This window comes from Myodes glareolus, chromosome 13 (genome assembly GCF_982192425.1).
Source record: "Myodes glareolus chromosome 13, mMyoGla1.1, whole genome shotgun sequence".
NCBI lineage: Eukaryota > Metazoa > Chordata > Mammalia > Rodentia > Cricetidae > Myodes > Myodes glareolus.
In genome coordinates this window covers 29,205,157-29,230,907 of record NC_142038.1, presented here as the reverse complement: position 1 = coordinate 29,230,907, position 25,751 = coordinate 29,205,157, and the positions used below count along the sequence as shown (strand labels likewise).

The following is a 25,751-nucleotide window of genomic DNA, read 5'->3' as shown; positions in this document are numbered from 1 at the left end:
AATCTACAAAAGGAGACAGATCCTGAGTAACCATAATGAAATATACTTAAGTGGACAGGATGTACTTTAGAAGAGTCAGGTAAACAGTTGAAGGAACTAGTACAAAGGCAAGAGGAGGACTGAACGTCAGAAAGGTGAAGGATGAGAGAGCAAAGCTAATGATAATAAAAGCTAAACAAAAACAAAGACAAAACCAGAAACAAACAAAAAATCATGCTGGGTCCACATACAGTTGAGGGTCATTGACAGACCCTCTTGCTCAATGCCACTGCACCTGGACAGAGCACAGGGGAGTGAGGTAGTTCTGCTCAGCTTGGGTTTGTGGTCCTCAGGGACATTGGTCAGTTATACACAATTGCAAAGCTTCAGAATTTGCTAAAAAATATATGAACTTTATTATCCTCAGAACCAACTGACACATGAGAAAGTTAGCCTCTACATGTTGCACTGAGCTTTGCCCTTGAATTATGCTTTCACTGTTATCTAAAATCAGTTTTATCTTTCACAGGTTTTGAAAGATAATTTGAGCATTGAAACAGTTTCATTTAAAAAAAAAATAGTAGGCCTATGGATATCCTGCTTTCCTCAGTCATTTAGTGTGTCCGTGCTTTTAAAGAAACATTTTATTAGAAAGCATTATATTTTATAAATATGATGGTTTTCACTTTTAAGAGTTGGTACTTATGGAGGAAAGGTGAAATTTATTATCTGTACTCTTTTTCTAGGCTAGGTTCTGAAGCAAGGGATTGTAATGGCCCCAGAAAACAATACAGAATATGTGAGAATCCACCTTGTCCTGCAGGTTTGCCTGGATTCAGAGACTGGCAATGTCAGGCCTATAGTGTTAGAGCTTCGTACCCAAAGCATGCACTTCAGTGGCAGGCTGTCCTCGATGAAGGTATGATCCCCAGCTGGATGCAAATTCTTCAATAAACTTGCATTGTTCTACAAATAATCTAGTAGTCATTCGTAGACTTGTTTTTTTTTCTGACTTTTCTGGTATATAACAACCACAAAATTAAACATGTATATATTTTTCAACTTTTCTGAACAACGACTATATACCTATTGGAATAACTGGAATAAAAATAAATTACAGAAAGGAAAATAAATGTTTCCTATCAGGGCCTGGGGGTAGTGGTGGTGAGAAATATGGCAAGAGGCACCCCCATGAGCTGATGGAGTAACTCAGTGTCCTGGCTGTGGCAGGGGTACAGCACCCATGCATTCAATAAAATGGCGCAGGGTAACACACACAGTTAACAGTGGAATGCTTGCGTTTTCCTCTATGTTTTACTATAACAACCAAGGGTCAGCCTTGGAGGATTCTAGCCGAGAAGTGGGTCTCCTGATGACCAGATGGCCCAGATGTGTGCTTGTGTGGCCGTGGACAAATGTGCCGTGGCGTCTCTGGATCCATTGTGCTGCCATGGTTACCTTTACTTCTCATTCTCAAGATGGACTGTGGTTTTACCTAAGTCTGTGTGACGCCCACACTCCGATGGCTCAGGGCTTCTTTAAGCTCAGTTCTCTCTGCTTAAGCACATGAGCATGAAAAGAAAAAGAAAAAGTCAAAACCAAAACACAATGAAGAGGTTGAGATTATCACACAACATAACAAAATGATTAGCCATCAGACCACCTCTACCTTAGTTCTATCCACAGACAATCATTCCATCTGTTTTCTACTAAGTAGCAGGATTTCAGTTCCTCTTTCCAAGGCTGCTCTCTCCAGCTGCATCCCTGATGCCACCCTTTTCTCCCTTTCTTTACCTTCCTAAATAGCTTGACTTTTGTTTATATATTGAAGTCCCTCTGTGTTGGGTGTTCTGATAAGTTCATTAAGATATGTAGGCCTCTCTCTCTCTCTCTCTCTCTCTCTCTCTCTCTCTCTCACACACACACACACACACACACACACACACACACACCACAGAAATTCCCTCTGGTGTGCAGCCTCCTTGAGATGTAGGCCCACTTTCTGACTTTACAGTCCCTTGCTTTCTTACCTACCTCCAATATGGGCTTCCAGAACACAAATATTGATAATGTCCTTGAAGAGTCTCATGAAAATTAAGACTTGTATGGGATTTCCTCTCCTATTTTTACTTGAAACATCAAACAAGTAACCCATCCTTGCCTGTCTAAACACTTGTGTGTCTTGAATTCCATGTCCCAGCAGAAATCTGGCTTCTCTACCGTGTCCCTAGTGTTGTTTCCTTCTGACTTACTGGAGATGCTCTCTACTTTCATGGCATCTTCTTCCTGGGTAGAGCATCGTTTAACCAGGAGTTAAAAATATGCAAGTAACTCATCGATTTATGTCTTTAATCAGTTTTTTCTTTGAGCTTCAAATTTATGCCTACAATAAATTGCTTCATACTTCCACTTTGGCATCTTGGCCCTTCTTAATTCTTCCTGTCCATTCGCACTGATTCCTTTTAGGTGCTCTATCTCATGAACACAGCACTGTTTCAGGTACACAAACATAACCACCTCATTTTTAAGAATTTTTTTAGCCTCCTTAAACTTTTTTCTACCTCACACCTATTATTCCTTCTTGCAGTCCCCAGTAGAAGCAAGAATAAACTCCGTATTGTTCTCAAGCGCATAATACTTACGTGTTTTCAAGCCCTTAGACAAGGGAGCTTCTTAGCATTATACCTTTTTATTATCAAGCCTTAATCTCACTCACTCTTTATTTACCCTGAAACCTCATGATTTGGGATGGGAATTTCAGTTTATGTTAATCCTCTAGGAAACAAGGATTCCCCTCCTCACCCAAATTGACTATATATCCTTCCAAGCATCCTGCAGGCATCATGTAATACCATAGTTTAGTTCACCTCTATTCCCTCTAATGTATATTCTGAGTATAGCAATAGGTATCTATCTAACTTTTAATGAATTTTATTGCATAAAATATTTTTAACATTATCTTCTAATCATAAAAGTAAAGTCGATAACCAGTCACCTTATCTCATTATTTGAGTGATATTCCGATTATCACTTCTAATTGACTGAAGGAGTAATGGAAGGTACATTCATTTGAAACCTATTTACTCATGTAGAATAAATGAGCAGAACAGGTTTCCTTCGGACTAAAGGAAAATTAGTCAAAATGGGCGTCAGTGTAAGTTTTTAAGAGGTCACAGTACAGGTGACTTATCAAGCAAAAGCCTGTTTACCTGAGTTTGGTTTTTACAACACATGTTCAAAGGAGAAACAGACTCTGAAACCTCATCTTCACCTTACACACACACACACACACACACACACACACACACAGAGTAAAGAAAGATATTTAAAGTAAAGCATAATGAGTGAAAGAAAGCCTGGCTTATAACATCATTTTGGTCATCAGTGAGTTATACCATTGACACAATAGATAACCACTTTAAAATTAAGTTTATTTTTATATGATTCATAAAATAGAATATTATAAATTTTATATGGTACCATCAATATTTTTATAATACTATACATTGTTCAAATCAAATTGAACATATTTATTTCTTTGAACATTTATCATTTCTTTATGATAAAACAGCCGACTGTTTTCCTCCTGTCTTGGGAAATGTGTGGTACACTCTGTTGTTACATAGTCTGTCTCTGAGAGGCAGTACACAAGAACTCCTTAGCATCCTTTGACAAATTTTTTTCAATGCATATAGCCTCTGTCTTCCCAAGTTTGATAATCACCATTCTGTCCTCAACTTCTATGAGATCAACTTTTATATTTAAATATGAGTGAAATCATGTTATTTTCACTTGGATTATATATCACATAGCATGATAATCTTAAATTCCATCCAATTTTCCCTGAAAAGTACAGGACTTCATTATTTTTAGCATTATGGAGCATATTGTCCTTATCTACTCAGACATTAATAAACAGTTTATTTGCATTTCTTGATCATTGTAAATACTTCTACAATGATTTTGAGTTTCCCTTTTCCACACTGACTTAGTTTCCCTTTGCTACATGCTTTAGAGTGGGCATGCTAGATCATGTGGAAATTCATTCAACCTTTTACTAAGCATCCTTACTACAGCCTCCAAACTAATGTAAAATTCCCTTTTCTCTACATTCAATACTTGATACGCGCCAACTTTAGACTTTTTGATAATGATCCTTCTTACTAGGGTGTTGGGGTATTTCACTGTGTTTTTGAACTGTGTATCTATAACCACTTTGCAACATGAATCAATTGAGTTCATCAATCTGTTTGATTAATAAAATACATAGCAATAACTAGCTTCCATATCACCCTGTGGAAGAAAATTAAATATGTGATTTCATAAATCCAAATTCTTGATAACACATGTTATCTTATAATATAGTGGTTATATCTGCTATTCTTTTATGATACATAGCCATAGGAGGCTATCTTGGCATAGGATCTTACTGAGGGAACAAATATTCCTTGTTATAAAGAAAAGCAGTGTATGGCTTCGGTGTTCCTGTACCTATATCCTCTATTAATGCTGAAGCTCTGCTGATAACTAAGTACAATGTGCACCTTGGAAAGGACTGCTTCTTTAAATCAAATCATAGCACCCGCCTGCCAAGTACTGGCTTGTTTTGGATCACCTTGGTGTCACAGTCTCCAGTGTATTCTATAGGAAGAAATAAAGATTTATGACAGCCCTAAAGTTAAATTATGGAGATGGTATTGACAATATGTTGCAAAAGAGAAATATAGAGTTTTTATTTTCATCAGGCTTTTTGTGGGGGAATGTGAGTGGGATTGTCACGAGGGCTAACTCCTTTCAGCTCGTGGATCTGGTGTGCTTCTGTCTTCAATGAAAAGTCTAGAGAGAGAACTGCATATACCGCGTTTAAAGTGTTGCAGTCAGCGTAGCGGCTTTTAAGTCCACAGATCTGACACAGTGAGCCGTCAGCGAGTAAGCACACTTTACTTTGAGGTGTGAGAGCACACTGAACTGCTTTATTGCGGTTTCTAATGGCATCTTAAAGGAAAATTTCAAAACCATGCCCATTAAAGGCCGTGGTCCAAGTCCCCCAAATTGTTCAGAGCGGCATTCAGAAGCCACATGTGAAAGCTGTTTGAAATGTTCAGTTTTGAAGGATCATTTAGCTGTCTGTCTTCTCTCTGCAAAGCGATGCCCTGTTCCATGCCTCTGGCTGTTATTCGGTGTTTATAGAATACCCTCAGCACACGTGGAACTTTACTGAAGACACAAGAGCCGTGTCGAGGGCAGTAAACTATTTTCCATCCTATTTATGCAAGTTTAATAAGCAGGAGAGGGCTGACTGGTGCCGAGCCAGGAGAGTAGTAATGTAGCATGGAGGGGATTCTGAAGTTTCAGGTTTGATTATCTGCACTGTCGGTGCCAGCGAGCGCTACAGATCCTCTATAAAGGGCTTCAAAATAGAAACACTTAAAAGAAACAAAAAACGATGCCACTTTTGAGTCTAAGAGGCAAGTATTCGACATCCATCCCTCCTACTCCATGCTCAGTCAGGCACTGAGGAAGAATGTTAGCCACTCAAGAATTCCTCACCCTGATTCAAGGGTTCCCACCTTGGGCATGAGGCATGCTGACATGGTTTCTGAGTAAGCAGGGAAGGGGTTGAGTCCCGGTAACATCAGCCCGTGTGCCTCCTATACAATCACCTGTTGCTTCTGAAAGCACAGCACACAGAGAATCTGATGACAATTGCTTTTCCTGCCCTAGTAATTTTCTATTTGAGAAAGTATGTTAAAAGTAAATTGATTGATGAGTCAATTTTCTTCTCTTATTGACTTTGTATATAGAAAAACCATGCGCCTTGTTTTGCTCTCCTGTTGGAAAGGAACAGTCTGTTCTTCTATCAGAAAAAGTGATGGATGGAACTTCCTGTGGATATCAGGGATTAGATATATGCGCAAATGGCAGGTGCCAGGTAAGATATTCCTGAAATGAGGCTCTACATGCTGAAGTGATCCATACCCTGGGTCCACTGGGAAGCCTCATAACATGGTGAAAAGCTTTGGGTTGACAGTCAGCAGAACTGGATGGTTCAGACTTGGCTGGGATCGTGAGTGTGAGAAATTTAACTTGAAATGCCATGTATAAAGATGAGTGAGATCTAGATGGCCCACAAATCCCATTGCCAGCTGGAAGAATCTGTGATTTTAAGATATAGGCATAGATCTCATTCTTTTTTATTTTTGGAATGATCTTTTTGTGCTTTTTATTTTAATTTTATTTTACATTCCAACCACAGTTTTTCCCCCACCTCTCCTCCCACTCCCCCTTTGCTACTTCCCTCAGCCTACCCTCTGACTTCAATCTCATACCTAAAATTGGATGGAACACTTACATGTCAGAACATTCCGGAAAAAAAAGAGTCAAAACATTCCAGTTTTCCAGTTCTCTCCTATCCTGAGACATAAAAAAAAAAATCAGTCATGCCTTATCATATTTAAATATTTACCAACATAATAGAATCAATCAATTTTCAAATGCATCCTCTATTTTTGATAGCAGTTATTATATTTAATTTGCTCTTAAAATGTTCATTGACATGAACTTGTGTGTGGTTTTTTGTAGTCAGAGGCTGCTTTTTTGTTTCCCAGCTGCCCAGACCCAAAATAATCACGCAAAAACGGTATTAATTAAAATACTGCTTGACCAATAGCTTATCCGTATTTCTAGCTAACTCTTATGTCTTAAATTAACCCATTCCTATTATTTTATATTTTACCACAAGGCTTGTGGTTTATTGACAAGGTTCCGTTGGGATCCAGTGGGCGTCCTCCTTAGGCAGCTACATGGTGCCTCCCTGACCCTACCTTCTTTTCTCCTCTATCACTGCTTGGAATTCTTTCCTTGCTCTATTCTTCCCTGACATAGGCCCAAACGTATTCTTTACTCATTAACCAATAAAAGCAACACATATGCAGAAGGACTTCCCACACCAGGTTTTCATCAGTCAAATGAGCATGAATAGCACAGTGGAAAGATCGAAAGTTATAGTGTAAGTCTCCTCACAACTCTGACACCATCACAGGTTGTCCTCACCTGGAGGATTAATGATCACCGGGAAGTTCAATGTCAAACATCTCTGTAGGCACTGTGAACATGGGGAGAGGACTGGGCACAGGGGAAATGTTGACCCCATAAGAACTTCTTAGGGGCTGACTTTTCAGAGTTTTCACTTTTGGGGCTGAGAAAAGAGACCTTTCTGTCTTCAGACGTACATACGTGCGTGCGTGCATGCGTGCGTGCGTGCGTGCGTGTGTGTGTGTGTGTGTGTGTGTGTGTGCGTGTGTGATCTGTGTACTAAGGCAGACTCTGGAAGTAAATGTGATCTTCGGGACAACAGGGATGAGTTTGTTTGTGAGTTAGTTTGGTGCCATTTTTTCTAGGCAATTTGTGATATTTTTCTAGAAATGGGAGAGCCATGAGAGAATTAGCTGAGTGAAACTGTACTACAGCTACAGCACTTCTTGGGAAACCATGTTCTCTAGCAAATCATACATGCTACACGCACATGCATTAAGTGATCTGCAAATTTGCTTGTTAGAACAATGGCCAGTAAATTTGTTCCGTATAGTCCTCTGAAAGTTGCATAAAGAGTCCCCAAACCATACCACAGACAAAATACACAGCCGAACACACACAAGCTCTCCATGGATCAACCTGTGACGCAATACATGCTACAGACTTAGAGTTAGAAACAGGATTTGGTCTTAGCTTTCTACAGACAGAATAGTTCTAAAAACATGCAAAGATGAGCTTGTCAGCGACTCGTACTTCCTTGTGTCATCCAGGTGTGCAAGGTCCTGCACTCACTTCGCTTAGGAAGTTAGGCCACCCATGCATTGGAATTCAGTCACTCAGTAACATGAACATATGGGACCAGAGCATAAGTCTTACCATTTTCATCAATAATTTCATTTTCTTCAGTAATTGTTTCTTTTTTCCAAACTCTTTGGGATATCATTCAAAAAATACTATAAGAAAAATACACTCACAAATATCTACAATTTGGCCAATTTGCCAGTTTTATTATTTGACATGAGTTTTGGGCATTTTCTGCAGTGCAGAATGAGCAGTTTGATCATTTGCCTCTCAAGAACCTGAGTTTTAGAGATAAAGTTCATTGTAAACCAATGGTTTAATAAAAGGAGGAAGGAAATAACTCAACTTTAAAAAAAAATTATTTCATTTTTCATTTTGTTAGCTTGTGAATTGCTGGCAGGCATATCATGTATTTTGGTCAAAATTCATGCCTCCTTCCCTTCTCCCCACTTCCTCCTTTTTCCCACCTCCCATGTTTTTTCCTTCCAATTTCATATGTTTTGTTATAAACTCACGGCATTCCCTTAGTGCTGCCAGGGCGTAAATGGGTGTAGGGTCATGTACTGGCGAATGGGGAACCTCCCAAGGGCCATATCGCTAAGGGAAAGTACTTCTCCCTCCCCAGTATCCATCAGTAGTCCACAGCTCTTCATCTAGGGATGGCACTTCATGAGCATCTCCACCACCTTTGCTGGGATTTGTCTTGTTTGACTTTATAAACTTACACGTGCTATGAGGTAGCTTCTGCAACTGCCCTGCCATGTCCTGAAAACATCTCTTTTCCTGGAATTGTCCATTCTGGCTCTCTACGCCTTCTCTTCTTTTTTGATTGTGGAACCTTGTGAAGATGGCAAGAATCCTTTGGATTATGCCCAAAAGTTGTATAGTTGATTTATATGATAGAGTTATTCTAGACGTTTGAGGAATTTCTACACTGATTTCCATAGTGGCTGTACATGTTTGCACTCCTACTAACACTGAATAAATGTTCCTTTTCTGCACATCCAAGCTAGTGTTTTTGGTCATTTGTTTTTATGATCTTGGCCATTCTAACTGGAGCAAAATGAAATCTTAAAGTAGTTTTAACTTGCATTTTCCTGATGTTGCACCTTAGTCATTAGAGATCTATTGCTTGGTTTTTCTTAGTATTTAACTTTATGTTTTAAGTCCTTCATATATTCTAGACTCTAACCCACTCTTGGATGTATGGCTAGTATATCCAAAGTTGGTTATTTCCCAATTTTCAGGCTGCCCCTTTCTTTGATTGATTTTGTTCTTTGCTGTGTAGAAACTATCATAAGGACACATTTACTAGTTGTTAGTATTAATACTTATGTTTCCAGGGTCCTGGACAGAAAGTCCTTTCCTGTGTCTACCAGTCCAAGTGTAATCCCCAGTTTCTCCTCTACCAGACTGAAACATTGGGAATTGAATTGAGATTGTTGGCCCCCTTGCAGTTGAGTTTGGAAGGTGAGAGATGAAGATACACTTATTGTCTTCTACATGTGGTCATCCAAGTGAATTAGAGCCATTTGTTGAAGGCACTGTCTTTCCTCCAATGTGTATTATTGGCCTCTTTCTAAAAATACAGTTTCTCTAGAAGTGTAAATCATATCTAGGTGTTCAGTTTTATTTCATTGACCAATGCATCTGTTTTAATGCTGACTTCATACTTTGTTGCTTGCTATGGCTCTGTAGTATGTCTTGGAATTGGGGGTTGTAATCCCTCAGCAGTATTACATTTGTTTGTCTATTCTGGGTCTTCTGTGTTTTCATATACATTTTAAGGTTGTGTTTTTATTATCTGTGAAGAATTGCATCGGGATTTTCATGGAGATTGTACTGAATCTTTAGATTGTCTTTGGTACTATGACCATTGTCACAATATTGATTCTACCAATTCATGATGTATTCTGGTATACACCTCAATTTCTTTCCTTATAGTCCCAAACTATTCGTTTTATAGATCTTTCACTTCCACGGTTAGATTTAATGCAAGATATTGTTTGAGGTATGTAGAAGGCTGCCTGTTTTGTGTATAATTCTTCATCTTGCTGCCTTTTCTGAGCATGTTTATCAACTGTAGGAGTTTTAGGAGTTAGTGTAATGCTGGCTTTGTAAAAAGAATTTGGAAGGAGCCTTCACTCTTCTATTTTATGGAACAGTCTGAGAAACATCAGCTTCAGTTCTTCCTTAAATTTCTGTTAGAACTCTGCAATAAATCCACCTACGCCTGGGCTGGTTTGGGTTTGAAGGATTTTTATTGCAGACTCAACCTTGCTATTCATGATGGATTTATTTAAATATTTATGTCTTCCTGGATTACTTCGGCATGTCAGAAGTATTAGGAAACTCCTCCTCCATTTCTTTAGACTTTCCAGTTTTGTGGAATGGAAGTTTTGTCAGTGTGTTCTTCTCAACCTCTGGATTTCAATGGTGTCTATTGTAATATCTTTTTTTCTCACCTCTAATTTTATTAACTTGGGTCTTCTTTCTTTTTGCTAATCTGGCTAAGGTTTTGTCAGACTTGTTTATCCATTCAAAGAACCAGATTTTCCTTTAACTGGTTATTTTCAATCTTATTTCATTAATTTCTTCTTTGATCTTGATAATTTCTCCCTGCTTACTGTTTGGGGTATTTGTTTTGATTTTGTTTTTCAAAGGCCATAGAGGACATTACTTACTTGTTTATTTCAGTTTTGATATAAGCACTTTCCTCTTAGGACTGCCTTCATTATACCCTGTTGATTTAAATATGTTGCATTTTTATATTTTATTCTACTGTAGTTAAGTTTTAACTTTCTCTTTTTATTTTTTGATTAATTCAACAGTGTTGTTAAATCTCCATGACTATATATTTTCTGTTATTTTTATTACATTTAATATATCTACTTTTACTTTATTGAGATTAAATAAGATATAAAGAATTATTTGTTACCTATATTTGTTGAGAGATGGTTTATTTTTATGTTCCACTATATGCTCTGTTTTGTTGAAGATTCCATGAGCTACTGAGATAAACATTATTCTCTAGTGTTTGGACAAAATGTTTTGTCTGTAAGATCCATTTGATATATGATATCACTTAGCTCTACTGCTTTTTTGTGTACCTCCCCACCCCAGATTATAGGCAGAGACTGCTTGTTCCTTACCAGCTTCCCAAACCCAAAATAATCACACAGAAACTACATTAATTACAACACTGTTTGACCTACTAGCTCAGGCTTCTTATGAACTAACTCTTACATTTTAAATTAACCCGTTCCTATTATTTTGTATTTTACCACAAGAATCGTGGTTGACATTTAAGGTTCCGTCCATCATCTGTCTCCTTCTGCAGCTACATGGCGTCTCTTTGATTGCACCTATTCTCTCTCTATATCTCTTTTAGTCTGATTATATTCTGCCCTGCTACAAGCCAAAGCAACTTTATTCATTAGCCAATAAAAACAGCACATATACAGAAGGACATCCCATGTCAGCAGATGGTCTGTCCTTTGGTGAAAGTAGAGTGTCAATGTTACCTAATATTAATGTGCTAGGGTTAATCTGTCCCTTGCTTCTAGAGAAAATTGGTTTATAAGGTTTGGTGCACGAAAGTGTGAAATGTCTTCTTCCTGGGTTGTTCCTTTGATCAGTATAAAGTAACCTACTGTATCTTTTCTAATTAGTTTAACTTTGAAGTCTATTTGCCAGATATTAGAACAGCAGCTGCATCTTGTTTTCTGCTTCCATTTTCTTAGAGAATCTTTTTGCATCCTTTCAAAATAAGATGGATTCTGTCTTTAGTTGTGAGTATGGTTCTTAGTAACAGTGATAGCTCTTATTTTTTGTTCTTTTTTCCCTTTTTGAAAATAGATTCTTTTCTGACACAGTGTATCCTGATAATAGTTTCTCCTTCCTCTACTCCTCCCAGTTTCTACACACACACACACACACACACACACACACACACACACACACACCTGCCAGATCCATTCAAATTCAGCCTCTCATTAGAAAAAAACCAGGCTTCTAGGAGATGACAATCAAACATGACCAAATATAATATAGTAAGATAAAGCAAAAGATATCATGTTGAAGTTGAACATGTCAACCCCGATCTGCACAAGAGTTCGAGACCTACTTGTTCTCACAGTCAGGAGTCACATTAAAAAAACACTGAACTAAAAACTATAATACATACACAGAGGACCAGTTACAGACCCGTGTAAGCCCTCTGTTTGCTGCTTCTGTCTCACCAAGTTCATGTGTGCCTTGCTTAGTTGATTCAGAGGGCCTTGTTCTCCTGGGGTCCTTCATTCCCTCTGGCTCCTATGCTCTTTCCTCAATGGGGACCAATCATTTAGACTCTCTCTATCTGCATAGTATTTGGCCATGGCTCTCTGTAGCTAAACCTATCTGCTGCCCAAGGAAGCTTCTCTGATGGTGACTAAATAAGGCACTGATCTGTGAGTACAGCAAATATAATTAGGAGTCATTTTCGTGATACTTGTTTTTACACCAGTAGTGTTGACTTTTACCGTAGATCTCTGCGCTATTTAGTCTCTGGCTCTTAGTTACCCCAGCAAGGTATAACTTGCTTATCTTTCTCATCGAACATAGTATAGGCCTTAAGTGAAATCACACATTGGGCTGCTGCTACAGCAACTTCTGTGCCACCATTACTCCAGCATCTTTTGTATGTGGGGCAGATTGTAGGTCAGAGGTTTTGTGGCTGTGTTGGTACTTCCAGTTCTCCCTTGGTAGCCTGCAGAGTACCTTCCCACACCAAAGATACTAGTATATCATATACAGGGAAATAGGCTCCATATAGGCACCAGTTCCTTTTCTCCATGTTCAGTGGGTTGTATGGTTGTTGTCTTTGGCAACGGAACCTCACTGTCAGTTTGTGGTGAGCAACCTTTTATCTTTGCAACAGTCTGGGTTGTTTGCGATTTCCATGGAATCCATTGGCCAGCAACTCAGTTGAACGTAACCCAGTACATCTACTTGAAGCCTCCTTTGGTGAAAAGAGATGGCCAATTGAGACCCGGTGTTCCTATTAGTAGGAGACCTCATTAGGTCTCCCAATTAGGATCACCTTCAAATACTTCAGGAAGTTTCCACTGCACTCGGTTTTCATATCACCCCACAAAGCCCCTCAATTCTAGCTGTCTCACCCCCATATTCTCTCTATCCTATCTCCCTTCCCCCTCCCCACCACATCCTCCCATTCTTATCCTCCTTCAGCCCCAGTCCACCTATGAAATCTATTCTATTTGCCCCTCTCAGGGAGATTCATGCATCCTCCTAGACCTCTCCTCTTTACTTACCTCTTTGAGTCTACAGATTATAGCTTGATTATCATTTACTTAATGGCTAATATCTAGTTATAAGTGAATGCATACTATATTCATCTTTCTGGGTCTGGGTTACCTCATTCAGGATGATTTTTTTTCTAGTTGCATTCATTTGCCTGCAAGTTTCATAATGTCATTTTTTAAACAGATGAGTAATACTCCATTGTGCAAGTGTGCCACATTTTCTGTATCCATTCTTTAGTTGAGGGGCATTTAGGTTGTTTCCAGTTCCAGGGTACTGTGACTAATGCTGCAGTGAACATAGTTGAACATGGGTCTCCACGGCAGGACAGAGTATTTTTTGGGTATATACTCAAGAGTGATATAATTGAGTTTAAAGTAGATGGAGTCCCATTTTTGGAGGGAACTATCATAATGATTTCCATAAGGGCTGTACAAATATGCACTTCCACCAGCAATAGAGGAGTGTTCCCCTTTTTTCACATCCTCAGCAGCATGAGCCTTTACTTGTGTTATTAAACTTAGCCATTCTGACAGGTGTTATATGGAATCTCTAATTACTTTTGATTTGCATTTATATTATGGCCAGGAATGTTGAACATTTCTCTTTCTTTTCTTTTCTTTTCTTTTCTTTTCTTTTGGTTTTTCTAGACAGGATTTCCCTGTGTAACAGTTCTAGCTGTCCTGGAACTAGCTCTTGTAGACCAGACTGGTCTGCAAACTCACAGGGAGTCACCTGCCTCTGCCTCCTGAGTGCTGGGATTAAAGGTTGAACATTTATTTAAGTGTTTCTCAGCCATTTAAATTTCCTATATTGAGAATTCTGTTTATATCTGCACCCCAGTTTTGGATTGAATTATTTGTTTTGTTGATATCTAGTTTCTTTCTGATAACCTGTATCTTTTGAAATGAATATTGGTAATAGCATTGTTATTCAAAGTTTTTATTAAAAAATACATATTGGTTCCTTCCATTTTGCTGATTTTATAGTGTTTATTTTCTTTAGACTTTCTTCATCACTTACCTAATGTTATCTTTTCACTGTCATCTCTTGGACATCTTTATTCCTTTCTTCTGTCCAAAGATTTCCTTTCAGTTTCCTAGGTAGTATGGGATTTGTTGTCCCATATTTTAGCATTATTTCAACCTGTCTTTACCTTAGAATGCTTTGCTTAATCCTCTGTTTATGTTGGATAGTATGGCCACAGTAGTCTGTGTTGGAATCTGGAATCTTTAAGAACTTGAACAATAATGGTCCAAGTCCCTTCAGTTTCTTAAACTCTTCAATGAAAGCTATGTTTTGACTCTGTTGAATCAGCCTTGATCTGTGACTTGACCTTTCTTGGGTCTGTACATTCAGTGTTTTGATTATTATGACATGGGGATTCTTTTCTGGTCCTGTCTCTTTGGTGTTCTATGTGCTTCTTGCACTTAATCAGCATCTCTTTTCTTAGACTGGGAAATTTTCTCCTATGATTTTGTCGGAAACAGCCTTTAGGCCTTTGACCAGGGTTTTATCTCTCTCTCTCTCTCTCTCTCTCTCTCTCTCTCTCTCTCTATATATATATATATATATATATATATATGAATTCTTTAGTGTCCCATCGTTAGTACATACTATGTTCCTGAATGTTTTCTTGATTTAACATTTTTCTTTGATTGAGTAATCCAGTTCCTTTACCTTGTCTTCAAACCCTAATATTCCCTTTTCCATATGATCCATTCTATTGGTAAGGTTTTCTTCTGAGTTTTTATTTGGCTAACTGAAATTTTCATTTAAGGTTTTCTTTGATTTGTGTTTTATTCATAATCTCTATCCCTTTATTAAAATGCATTTTCACGCATTGAATTGTTTTCTTTCTTTCATTCACTATTTTTATTTTCATGGTCTTCATTCTGATATTAATTCATATCCTCTTTGCATCTCTGAATATATCCCCAACTGCTATTTTAAAATAAGTGTCTTCTGCACCATGTCAGTTCCTTTTCTCAGGGAATATTAATATTAGAATACTAATTTTTGGAGGGGATATACTTTTTGGGTGTTTGTTTTTGTGATTTTGTTATGGGACCAAAATACCTGAAGTTATATCATTGATAATATATTTTGTTATTGATATCTGTCCCAACATTGGTAGAGTTAACATTTATATCTCAGTTTGCTGTTATTCAGATTTCTCAGAGTTTAGACTGACTGGTTGATACTTAATTTTCTGTCTTTGGTCCACTCAGTGTTGGTGTGCATCTGGAGTATCAGATGTGGTTCTAGGCTAGCTATAGTTGGTGTAACTTATGAGTACAGGAGCTAACCTTACATGGAATCGTCAGGTGCTCACTGAGGATTCCCAGAAATGTACAGAAGGCTCACAGGTTTCAACTGGTGGCCCACAGGTAGCAGGGTCTAGATGTGTGTGTGTGTGTGTGTGTGTGTGTGTGTGTGTGTGTGTAGGGGTTGGGAGTTACTTGCAGAAGCAGTATGGAACTCATGACTGGTCCTCCGGTGCTGTAAAAGTGGCAGGGTGGAGGGTCACTATCTGAGGGAGGTCCATAGGACCCCAGCTCCTCTGGCAGTGTTGTGGAGGTTGCTACCTGGGGGCAGTGCACAGAACTGCGTGTGGTCCTTTACAGCCAGGGCTGCAGACTCAGGAGAATACTTCAACTTTTGAATTATGCCCTTCTTTTCTTACAGAAAGCTGGTTGTGATGGTTTACTGGGGTCTCTTGCCAGGGAAGATCATTGTGGCGTATGCAACGGCAATGGAAAATCATGCAAAGTCATTAAAGGCGACTTTAATCACACCAGAGGGGCAGGTAACTGTTTTTTAATATTAATAAACTGTAGTGTTTTGTGGAAAAAATTAGGCTAAATTTGATTTAGAGATCACAGTTTTCATTCTACTGAAGACATTTTCAGTGATTTCTGTGATGACATACAATATGTATGGCATGAGCCAGAAACTTGAACGCGCTTTTTTCTCAATAATGAAAACATGAAGTCATGTGTTGTGAATTCTGGAAGTCAGAGCAGGAAGAGCGTAATCTAATTTGCATCAGCTTATGTTACCAGGCTTCTAGAATGCTTATTAAACAATGAAAAGCATGCCTAACAACAACTACGATCTGCAACAGCTTGAAGCAACCATTGAGAATATTAGTATGCAAGCTTTCGGCTTTCCTTTCCCTTGTTGATAATGCTGTTACTAAATTTTAAGGGGACTATTTTTGAAAGCTGAAATTTGAAACAGTAGTATAACGTGGTGGAAATCAGAATAGGGTGTAGAGACAAGGGGGAAATCACAAATACATTATAGTAAGGGCCCCTACTGTCTTCTTTTTAATAATTTATTTTATTTTTTTAAAAAAAGGAAACAAACTTTCTTTTTTTTATTTTACATACCAATCTCATTTTCCACTCCCTCTCCTCCTCCTATCCTCCTATCCATGTACTCCGGACCCTCCGGACTGTCTTCTTTTTTCTTCTGTAAACAAGAGATGGGAGGGTGGAATGGATTTAAAGGTTCTATGGAGAGTGAGTTAAAGTTCCTCACACAGAAAGTGACAGTACCTCCATTGAATTTTAATAGCTCCCAAGTATTGTGTACACACACACACACACACACACACACACACACACACACACACACATATACACAAGATTCATATATATGTATCTAAACACACATATATATGTATAAACACATAGATACACAATTATATACATACACGTATGAATAAACACACATACATCACTACATATCAACTTCTCAAGCTTTCTGGGTAAAGCACATATTTTCTGGGCTTCATCAACGCCTTTCCTGGACATGTTATCAATTGGGCCATCATTAATGACAATTTTCATTTTAAAAGATGCATTTTATTATTTATTTAGGTGTATGTATGAATCTTAGTGTAACTTTCTGCACATATCATGTATGTAAGGATGTCAACAGAGGCTAGAAGAGGATGTTTGACTGCCTGGAGCCGTAGAGTTACAGGCAGTAGGGAGGCCTGGAAAGGGTGCTGGGATCCTGGCTTGGATCCTTTGAAAGAGCAAGCAAGTGCTTTTAAGTTCTGAATCATCCCTCCAGCCTCTATTTGTGATTATTTTCACCACCATCATTGATGTGCTTGCATTAACCTTTAGCTTAAGTTCTCTCGTTAAAAATAAATTCTGATGAGAAAATGTAAATTCGTTATGTTGTGAAGAACAATCAACTTATGTTGGACAACCAAGGAAAACTGGAGTCTTTCCAAGTGAGTGAGTCATTTTGGAAGGCAAGTCAGATGAACCTTTGTGAGGTTAAATGTGGTTGTTTGTTTTGCCTTGCCCTCACAGAAGAAGATAAGCAATGGAATCTTCTAGCGCCCATTTAGGAGAGACAAGATAGACTTCGCTGAAACAGTCTCAACCCTTCAGTTAAAAAATGTTAATGTATTAACCTGCCAACCCTGCCCACATTGTGACAAGAGAAGGTTTTAAAATACAGAAGTACAGCCATGATCTGAAAGACCTAGGACATACCTCAGCACTCTGTTCTTAAAGAACATTGACACAGTTGGTACACATGTGACCCGTGCTCTGGGGAATGCAGATGCACACTGATCTTGGAGCTCTTTATTTGGTGGTAATAATGCTTCGGTTTCCCCCAGAAATACCACTGAAAGTTCTGTGTTTTTTTTCATTCTGACTGCCGTTATGCAGATAGATTTTTTTCCTGTTATTTGCTCTCATACCCTTTTTCTGTCAGCCATATTAAAATCTGTCATATAAACCGCTGGTACCTAAACTGTTAGGAATATCCCTGTTTGATGTTTTTGTCTGCTTCCCACGGTCACCTCCCAAGTACCTTTCTTCATTTTCTGAATTAAGGAATAAGTTTCTAATAGTCACTTAGCTGACTGTTTCTCACAGGAACACACTTTTGCAAATGGGGATCTAATGACCACATTTTTTTCTTCTAGATGAATTCCTGAGCAACTCTCAGGTTAAATATTATGACCACTGAAAAAACCTTGCCTCCTAATTTATGACTGTTTCTGTGATTCTTGCCATGGTTCATCATGTGGTGGACCTCAGAGAGATGCTTGTTCATCATGTAGTGTAGTTCGGAACATTTGGAGGTTATACATTTATTTGGATTCCTTTTCTCCATTACATTTCAAGCCCAATGAGAAAATAATACAATGGCTATTTCTGTCCATCACTCCATTCTCAATGGCCATCATCACAAGCAATCAGTTGTTATCTGTTTAATTAATTTAATTTTAATTAATATTGAAGCATTAAAAATATTGAAACATTGAATTACCTGGGAATTTATGTTATTTTTTTAAAAAAGAAACTGTGTGAGTTCTTAATTCTATCACAAGCTCCATCTACTTGTGATTTTAGGAATGCTTTCTTTATTTCTCTTGAGACTCCTTCATCCCTACAGTTAATGGGTTTTCTAAAATTTCTTAAGGAATTTGCAGGCTTTTCACCCAGTTGGCCGGGCACACTATAGATACATGGGTGTTCTAGTCCCCTTGCTCTACGTAGTGTTTGATATATCATTTCCTTTGGAGATAGAAAGTAAACTTGAGAGCTATTATTTTCCCTTTGGTGTGTTTATTGTATCATTCATGGTGACTTGCCTAGCCTAGCAATAACTTCTTAAAGGAATGTATTATAGCTTGTGTATTTGGCCTTTTGAGAAGTGATGTGCACCTGTTAAGCAATAAAAAGAAGATGGATGTCAAATGTGTGATTCTTCTTTGTATGAGAAAATGTGTTCTTGCTGCTTTTTTTTTTTCACTGTTTTGGCTCCTTGGGAGGCCCACCACCCAGCTCCCAAATAAATCATACAGAGGCTTATTCTTTTTCATAAATGCCTAGCCTTACCTTGACTTATTTCTAGCCAGCTTTTCTTAAATTATTCCTTCTACCTTTTGCCTCTGCACTTTGACCTTTCTTTATTTCCGTATATCTTTTCTTTCCTTCTTAGTCTGTGGTTGGATTTGTTGCTGGGTAACTGGCCTCTGGAGTACTCCTCTTTCTTATGCTTCTTGATTCTCCTTCCCAGATTTCTCCTTCTATTTATTCTGTCTGCATGCCAGCCCCACCTATCCTTTCTCCTGCCTCACTATTGGCTACTCAGCTCTTTATTGGACCAATCAGAAGTGATACACAGGCAAAGTCACCCGGTTTCACAGAGTTAAACAAATGCAACATAAAAGAATGCAACACATCTTTGCATCATTAAACAAATGTTCCACAACATAAACAAATGTAACACATCTTAAATTAATATTCCACAACAAAAAAAACATACTGGTTTGAATTATGAAAGTGTGTTCTTAGAGTTTTTAATTGTTTGGTTGATTCCAGCAAGGCTTGGGAAGTCATGGTCTCATCTACTTATTTTATAGTTAGGAACTGTGCATCCTAGCAGGAAATGCAGAGTGAGCTAAGACATTGTGAGAGTACAGTGCAGGAGAAGTTTTAGAGACATAAAGAGTTCTAAATTTCAGAGTTGTTTGTTGTAGTGAATATTTGCATATAAATTACCAGTTGACTTAAACTCTAAACTTTGAAATTTAAATCTTAAACTCAAAAATCTGAAATTCAAAATAAGAATAGTTAACCTTATTGAAATATCATGGTTAAATACTACAGTCTATCTAAAACAATAACAATGGTGACTAGCATATAGAACATCTTAAAAATATACTACCTGTGACTCTGCTACCATTGCCATGAAGAATCTGATTACTACTGGCATTTTAGGATGTTGATAAGATTGCAGTCTCTGGTGGAACAATATAAGGCTTCTATGTGTGAACCCCCTGTCCAGAGAATCAAGTTTCTAGCTTTATGCTTATTGGCTTCATGTACAAGTTCTAAGCTATGTCTTAGCCATTGTTGCATTCCCTGTAAAACACATACATTCTCAATTGTGCCCAAATGCCTATGTACTGAAAATACTCCACCCATGGCTTTCTACCTTCATATGCCATTATTTTTTAATACATTTCTCCCCCATTCATGGGAATCAGTATAATTGACCAATCCAGTTGAAGATTTTGCCATGCACAGCCCCGATTTTAGAGACTACTTTTGCTCTTATTTGCATGTAATTCTAGTCATGGTTATGTAGGCGGAAACTGCCTGTTTGTTCCTGGCCACCCAGACCCGAAATTACCACACAGAAACTGTATTAATTAAAACACTGCTTGGCCTATTAACTTATGCATATTTCTAGCTAGCTCTTATATCTTAAATAAACCCATTTCTATTAATCTGTGTATCAGCACATGGTTGTGGCCTACTGGTAAGCTTCTATCTGGTGTCCAGCGTCTGTCTCCTGCTGTGACTACATGGCTACTCTCTTACTCTGCCTACTCTCTCTATATATATCTTTTCCAGCCTGGATATTTGCTGCTAAGCCATTGGCCAAAAATAGTTTCTTTATTAACCAATAGCAATAAAACATATTCACAGCATACAGAGGGGAATCCCACATCACCGTTAATGTCAAGCAAGAATTGAGATATACAACTTCCATTCTGTCCTACTTAAAAAAAAAATCTAAATCCTGAAATTTAATATCTTCTTTATACTTCACTAAATTTATTTTCTGAGGGATTTACAATGATCTGAATGGGGTGGCCGGTGGGCTGTCTGTGGTCTCCTTTCATATTAGAGCTCTAACATTGGCCACCATGGAGAGATACCACTGTCAACCAGGTCACTCCTTTCTTGAGAATAGTTCTTTTCAGGCTTGTGTTCTTAAAGCCTCCATCACCAAGTTCATTTAACTTGACCCCTTTTCCTCTTCAATTTTCTCTATGGGAAGTTTGACTTATTGCTGCATGTGCAGGTGCATCTCCAAAGGTCCATCAATAATAAGCTGACCTTTACTGGAGTTCCGGCTGCTTTAGTCCTCTTAGTGGGTGTTTGTCCTGCAGTAATGTAATATTTGTTAAATATAATTGCTGAACTGAGCAAATTCTTACCAAACTAGATCATCCTCCCTTGATTTCCTTGCATAGAAGATGACCGCAATATCCCACATGCCCGTTATTTGTTTCCGATCAATTATTTTCAATTGATTGAGAAAAAAAGATTCCTTTCAGTCAATCTTCAACTTCAGAATCTTTTTCCATTATAACATCTTCTGGATTTTCTTTCTCGGCCTTGACCATTCCTGATGTTCTTCCTTCATCTCCAGTCAGTGCCCTTCATAAGTGCATCTCAGTTAACCATGCATAAAATGTTGCCAAACCAGATCTATATGAAGTCCCTCCCTTAGTTTAGCATATCCAAAGTGATTTGTTTATTCCCTTTGATACTTATTGAAACTGTCCATAATTGACTGATCCATTTCCATATTCTCATTTCATCAGATTTAAGTTGTCCAAGAGCTGCTGATACCACCACTTACCTCACACTCTTCTGTATAAACAGAAAACAAATCCTTTTTCTTCCTATTCATATTCCCCTAAGACAACTTAAACACTTATCTTTTGGGAGAAAGTTCCCTTGACTTGTATGGTTTCCTCTCTGCTCTGGATGATGCCAGAGTTTTCAAATATAAGCCATATACACATACTTCTAAAGAAAGAATAGCAGTGAATTGTTAAGAAATTTGTATTCAGAAAAGAGGAGTAGCATTAAAACTCTAGTTTATATTATTGAACGGAGAGTTACCCAGAATGCTTCATGTCATATTTTAACCTAATTTTTATAATTTATTTAACTCCTACCTGGAAGACCAGTGTTCAAATCCTTAATCTGTAAGAAAAAGAAAAGAAAAGGGAAAGAAAAGCCAGGCAAGACCTTGAGTATTTGTAATCACGGTGCAGGAGAAATGGAGACAGGGCATCCCTGGGGCTTGCTGGCCAGAATGTCAGTCTTCCTGGACCAGTGAGCTCCAGGTTTATGGAATGACCTCATCTCAAAACAGTAAAGTAAAGAGTGACTGAGGAAGATACATGAGGTCAACCTCTGACCTATGCATGTAGGTGCATGAGTAGACACACACACACACACACACACACACCCCACACATATACACACACACCACATACACACACCACACATACACACACACACACACACACCACACATACACACACACACACCACACACACACACACACCACACATACACACACACACACACACACCACACATACACACACACACACACATACACCCCACATACCTTTATTTTATCCTTGCTACCAAATGGATTAGACATTACTTCATATTAATGCTGATTAACTATTTTTTATAGGAATTATAATAATTTATATACAGGAGAAAACTTCAAAATTATTTCTTTTTCTTTTAAAGCTGCAAGTCAGATTTTAGTTAGATACATGAATTTGCACAGAATGTTTAAAAAGAATGTTAATTTTAGAAAAACTATTAAGCCCAAACTAGGCTTCGTTATCCCTGTTCTTCACAGAGTGGAGCTCAATTCCTCCTTTTCCTGCATAGTCTCTCATTTTACCCCATCTTGGCTTATTTTCTTTCAACGACCACATCTATGACCATGGCTGGAAAATATTTTCTGAGAGCATTCAGTTGTGCCTTTTGTTGATCTTTGTGACACCTGCAGAGGTGACAGCAACCCTCTTGCTGTGGCCCTACACCTCACTTTCTTCTCCCCAGCTCCGCTATCTAATCCTTTCGTTCATCTTCCAGGAAATCTTGCTCCCTCCTCCTGTTCTCAGTCGCTCCAGAGAATGGTCCAGGCCAACTGTATCATCTCCAGTGTTTTACTTTCTCTACTTTTTCTAGCTTGAAGAATTCCCAGGGCAAAACTCACTGGGATGATTTTGTTTTGTCCTGCTATGTCTCTGAAGAGGATATGCCATTGGTTTCTTCCTTTCCTCATGGAACTTCATGCAGAACAGTCACCTTCTTGCCTTCTCAGTCGAGCGCTGTGCTCTGTCTCTCCAAGAAACTTCTCCTGAAATCATGGCAACTTTATAATGAGGCATTTTCCCTCCACAGCCTTTGGACCATGGTATCAGTAACTAAAACCAAAGGTGGGCATGGGTGAGTCAATCAGAAGGGTTTTCATAAGAGCCTAGATTCACTGCGTGTTTTACTGACTCTTCCAGGTTATGTGGAAGTGCTGGTGATCCCTGCTGGAGCAAGAAGAATCAAAGTTGTGGAGGAAAAGCCGGCACATAGCTACTTAGGTAACAGGTGCTACAGACTCACACAGGAGCTTAGTAGGACCCCAGCTCCCCAGTCTGGGACACAGTTGGTCTGTTTTTAGGTTCACACCTGAACTTCCCGTAAAGTGTCTCTTCTCATATTAAGAAGTGTTTCCCTTTCTCCAAGGCAGTCCAGCATTTTGGTTTTCTGTTGAGAGTGTAAAGTACTTCCAAATGTTAACTCATGATTAAAAAAATAAATAAATAAATAAATAAAAAACAAAAACAAAACAAAATCCTAAAACAAAGGCTCATTAAATGACTTCGCCATGTTTTATTCCAAATACATGTATATATCATACACCCCATTAACACATTTATTTCATGTGTATGCATGTGTGTATGTGCAGTGCTTATTATCTCATGTATGACCACACAGGTATTTTTGTGTAATAATTATTTTAGAAATAGGAAATTTTGTCACTCAAAATAAGCCATACACAGTTTGCTGAGATTTTCTGTCTTGTTTCACACCAGGAAAGCTCTCCTGTGGGAAAAAAAAAAAATGCCTTTAAAATTTTGAGCGTTGCTTACAAAAAAGGCTAGATTGGCTGTTTTTATATATTCTTATTATATATTTTTATTGATTACTTGGAAATTTTGCAGCATGCACCCCAGTCATGCCCGTTTCTTCAATGTCTACCCCTCTTCTTTGTAACCTCCCCCACACACATACACACAAAGAGGATAAAAAACAAGTCTAATTTTCACACACACTAAAAAAGAAAACAAAAAAGAATAAGTCCAGTTTGCTTTGTCCATGTTTTAATTAGGTCAACTGATAACTTTTTAATAGAACAGAGAAAGCATCATAGATAATGAAATCAAATAGAATGAAATCAGGTCAGACAGGGGGCCAAACAGAATTTAAATTATCTCTTAAAAATACTTTGGAAATTTTTGCTTGAGAAATGTGATGTCCTTATTATTCTCAACTGAACAATAAATTCACAATACATTTATTCTTTCTTTAATTATGCTCACCTACTAATGGCTTCTCTGAAAGTGAACATTATAGTGTTCTTTTGTTAATGATTGACCAGTTAGCCTAAAATGAATAAACCATATGCTTTTATTTATAAAGTCTTTGTAGCTTATAACTTCCAAAAGAAAAAATCTCACAAAAGGCACTGAATGCAACTTACTCTGTGCAATTTCACACACAGGGAACTATGACAAACATCTTGTTAAAAATAATTTGAAATAAGCAAAAGACAAAGCAACCCTCCTTTTTATTATTTACCTCTTAGTTTAATTACTTTAAGGGGCTATAACAAAGAGCCACAGCCTGAGTGAGTTTTAAACAATAGAACTTGCTTCTCACTGCTTTTAAGGCTGGAAATATGAGCTCAGGAGACCAGTAAAGTTGGGTTCTGATGAGACCCTTTCATGAGCTGGAAATTACTGGGTTCTGTGTCCTTATGTGGCCGAGAAAGAGGAAGCAAGGTCTCTTAGGGCTCTTACAAGGACACTAATCTCATTTATAAGGACTGTGCCCTAATGACCTCTGCCAATTCTAATTACCTGCCAGTGACCCCCACTTCCTAATCCCATCACACTGTGGAGTCGGGTTTCAACAAGGGAACTTGGAAGGGACAAGAATCAGCCTGCACCATGTCTGAGCAGGAGGGAAATGAAGAGGTCCTAAAAGACCAAAACTACAGCGAATACAGGAAGCCAAGTACTGAGTCCCCTGAAGTGTCTCCTGAAACCTTCATCCGGTAACTGAAGTCAGACTCAGAGCCAGGGTGCTGCTGCTGACAGAAAACAAAGCAAAGGATGCTGCAGAATAGCTCACACAGGAGGCTTCCACTCAAAGTGGGACTTCAAAGGATTCCAAGTTTTGTGTGATGGAGGGGCAGGAATGTAACTATACATGGGCAGAGAAAGGAAGGAGGAAATGTCTACATTAATATTAGTCTAAGGTGGACATGGAGAATCAACTTTCCTGAGAATTTGCAAGGCAAAGCAAAGCCTCAAGTATGTTCCACCCACTTCATCCAACTGTGAAGTCACAAGACTCAGGACTATTTTTCTTAATGCAGTACCAATATCACTGACATGTGCTACAGGAAGTACTTTCTAGAAGGAATCCCCCTTCCAACCAGCCCTCAGAAGATTTGAGTGACTCAACAAATAGAATATTAAAAATAACCTAGGAACCAAAAAGAAAATAGACACCATGAATCAAACACCACCTTGAGTAAGACTTTAGAGTCAGTATGCAAGTGTGTCGCACACAGGATGTATAAACAGAATTTCATAAATAATAGCTTTATTTATCATTTTAGGAAACAATTTAAAAAGTAAAGAAAAAAGCCATGATCTGAGAGAAAATAATTTTACTTGCCTTCAAAAGGCCCTTATTCACAGAATATATAAAAATATAATTTTTGAGTATATATAAAATCAAATAATTATTA

At 38.1% G+C, this 25,751-nt stretch overlaps 1 protein-coding gene across 1 annotated transcript in view; it reads left to right on the top strand.

The window, feature by feature from the left end:
* The window catches only part of Adamts19 (ADAM metallopeptidase with thrombospondin type 1 motif 19), a 185,299-nt gene that overhangs the window by 107,863 nt on the left and 51,685 nt on the right, over nt 1-25,751 (top strand). Inside the window, exons 13-16 of the mRNA XM_087896043.1 lie at nt 726-898; nt 5,784-5,911; nt 15,808-15,928; nt 23,230-23,310. Of these exons, the coding sequence (XP_087752169.1) occupies nt 726-898; nt 5,784-5,911; nt 15,808-15,928; nt 23,230-23,310 (503 nt within the window). The remainder of the gene's footprint in view (nt 1-725; nt 899-5,783; nt 5,912-15,807; nt 15,929-23,229; nt 23,311-25,751) is intronic.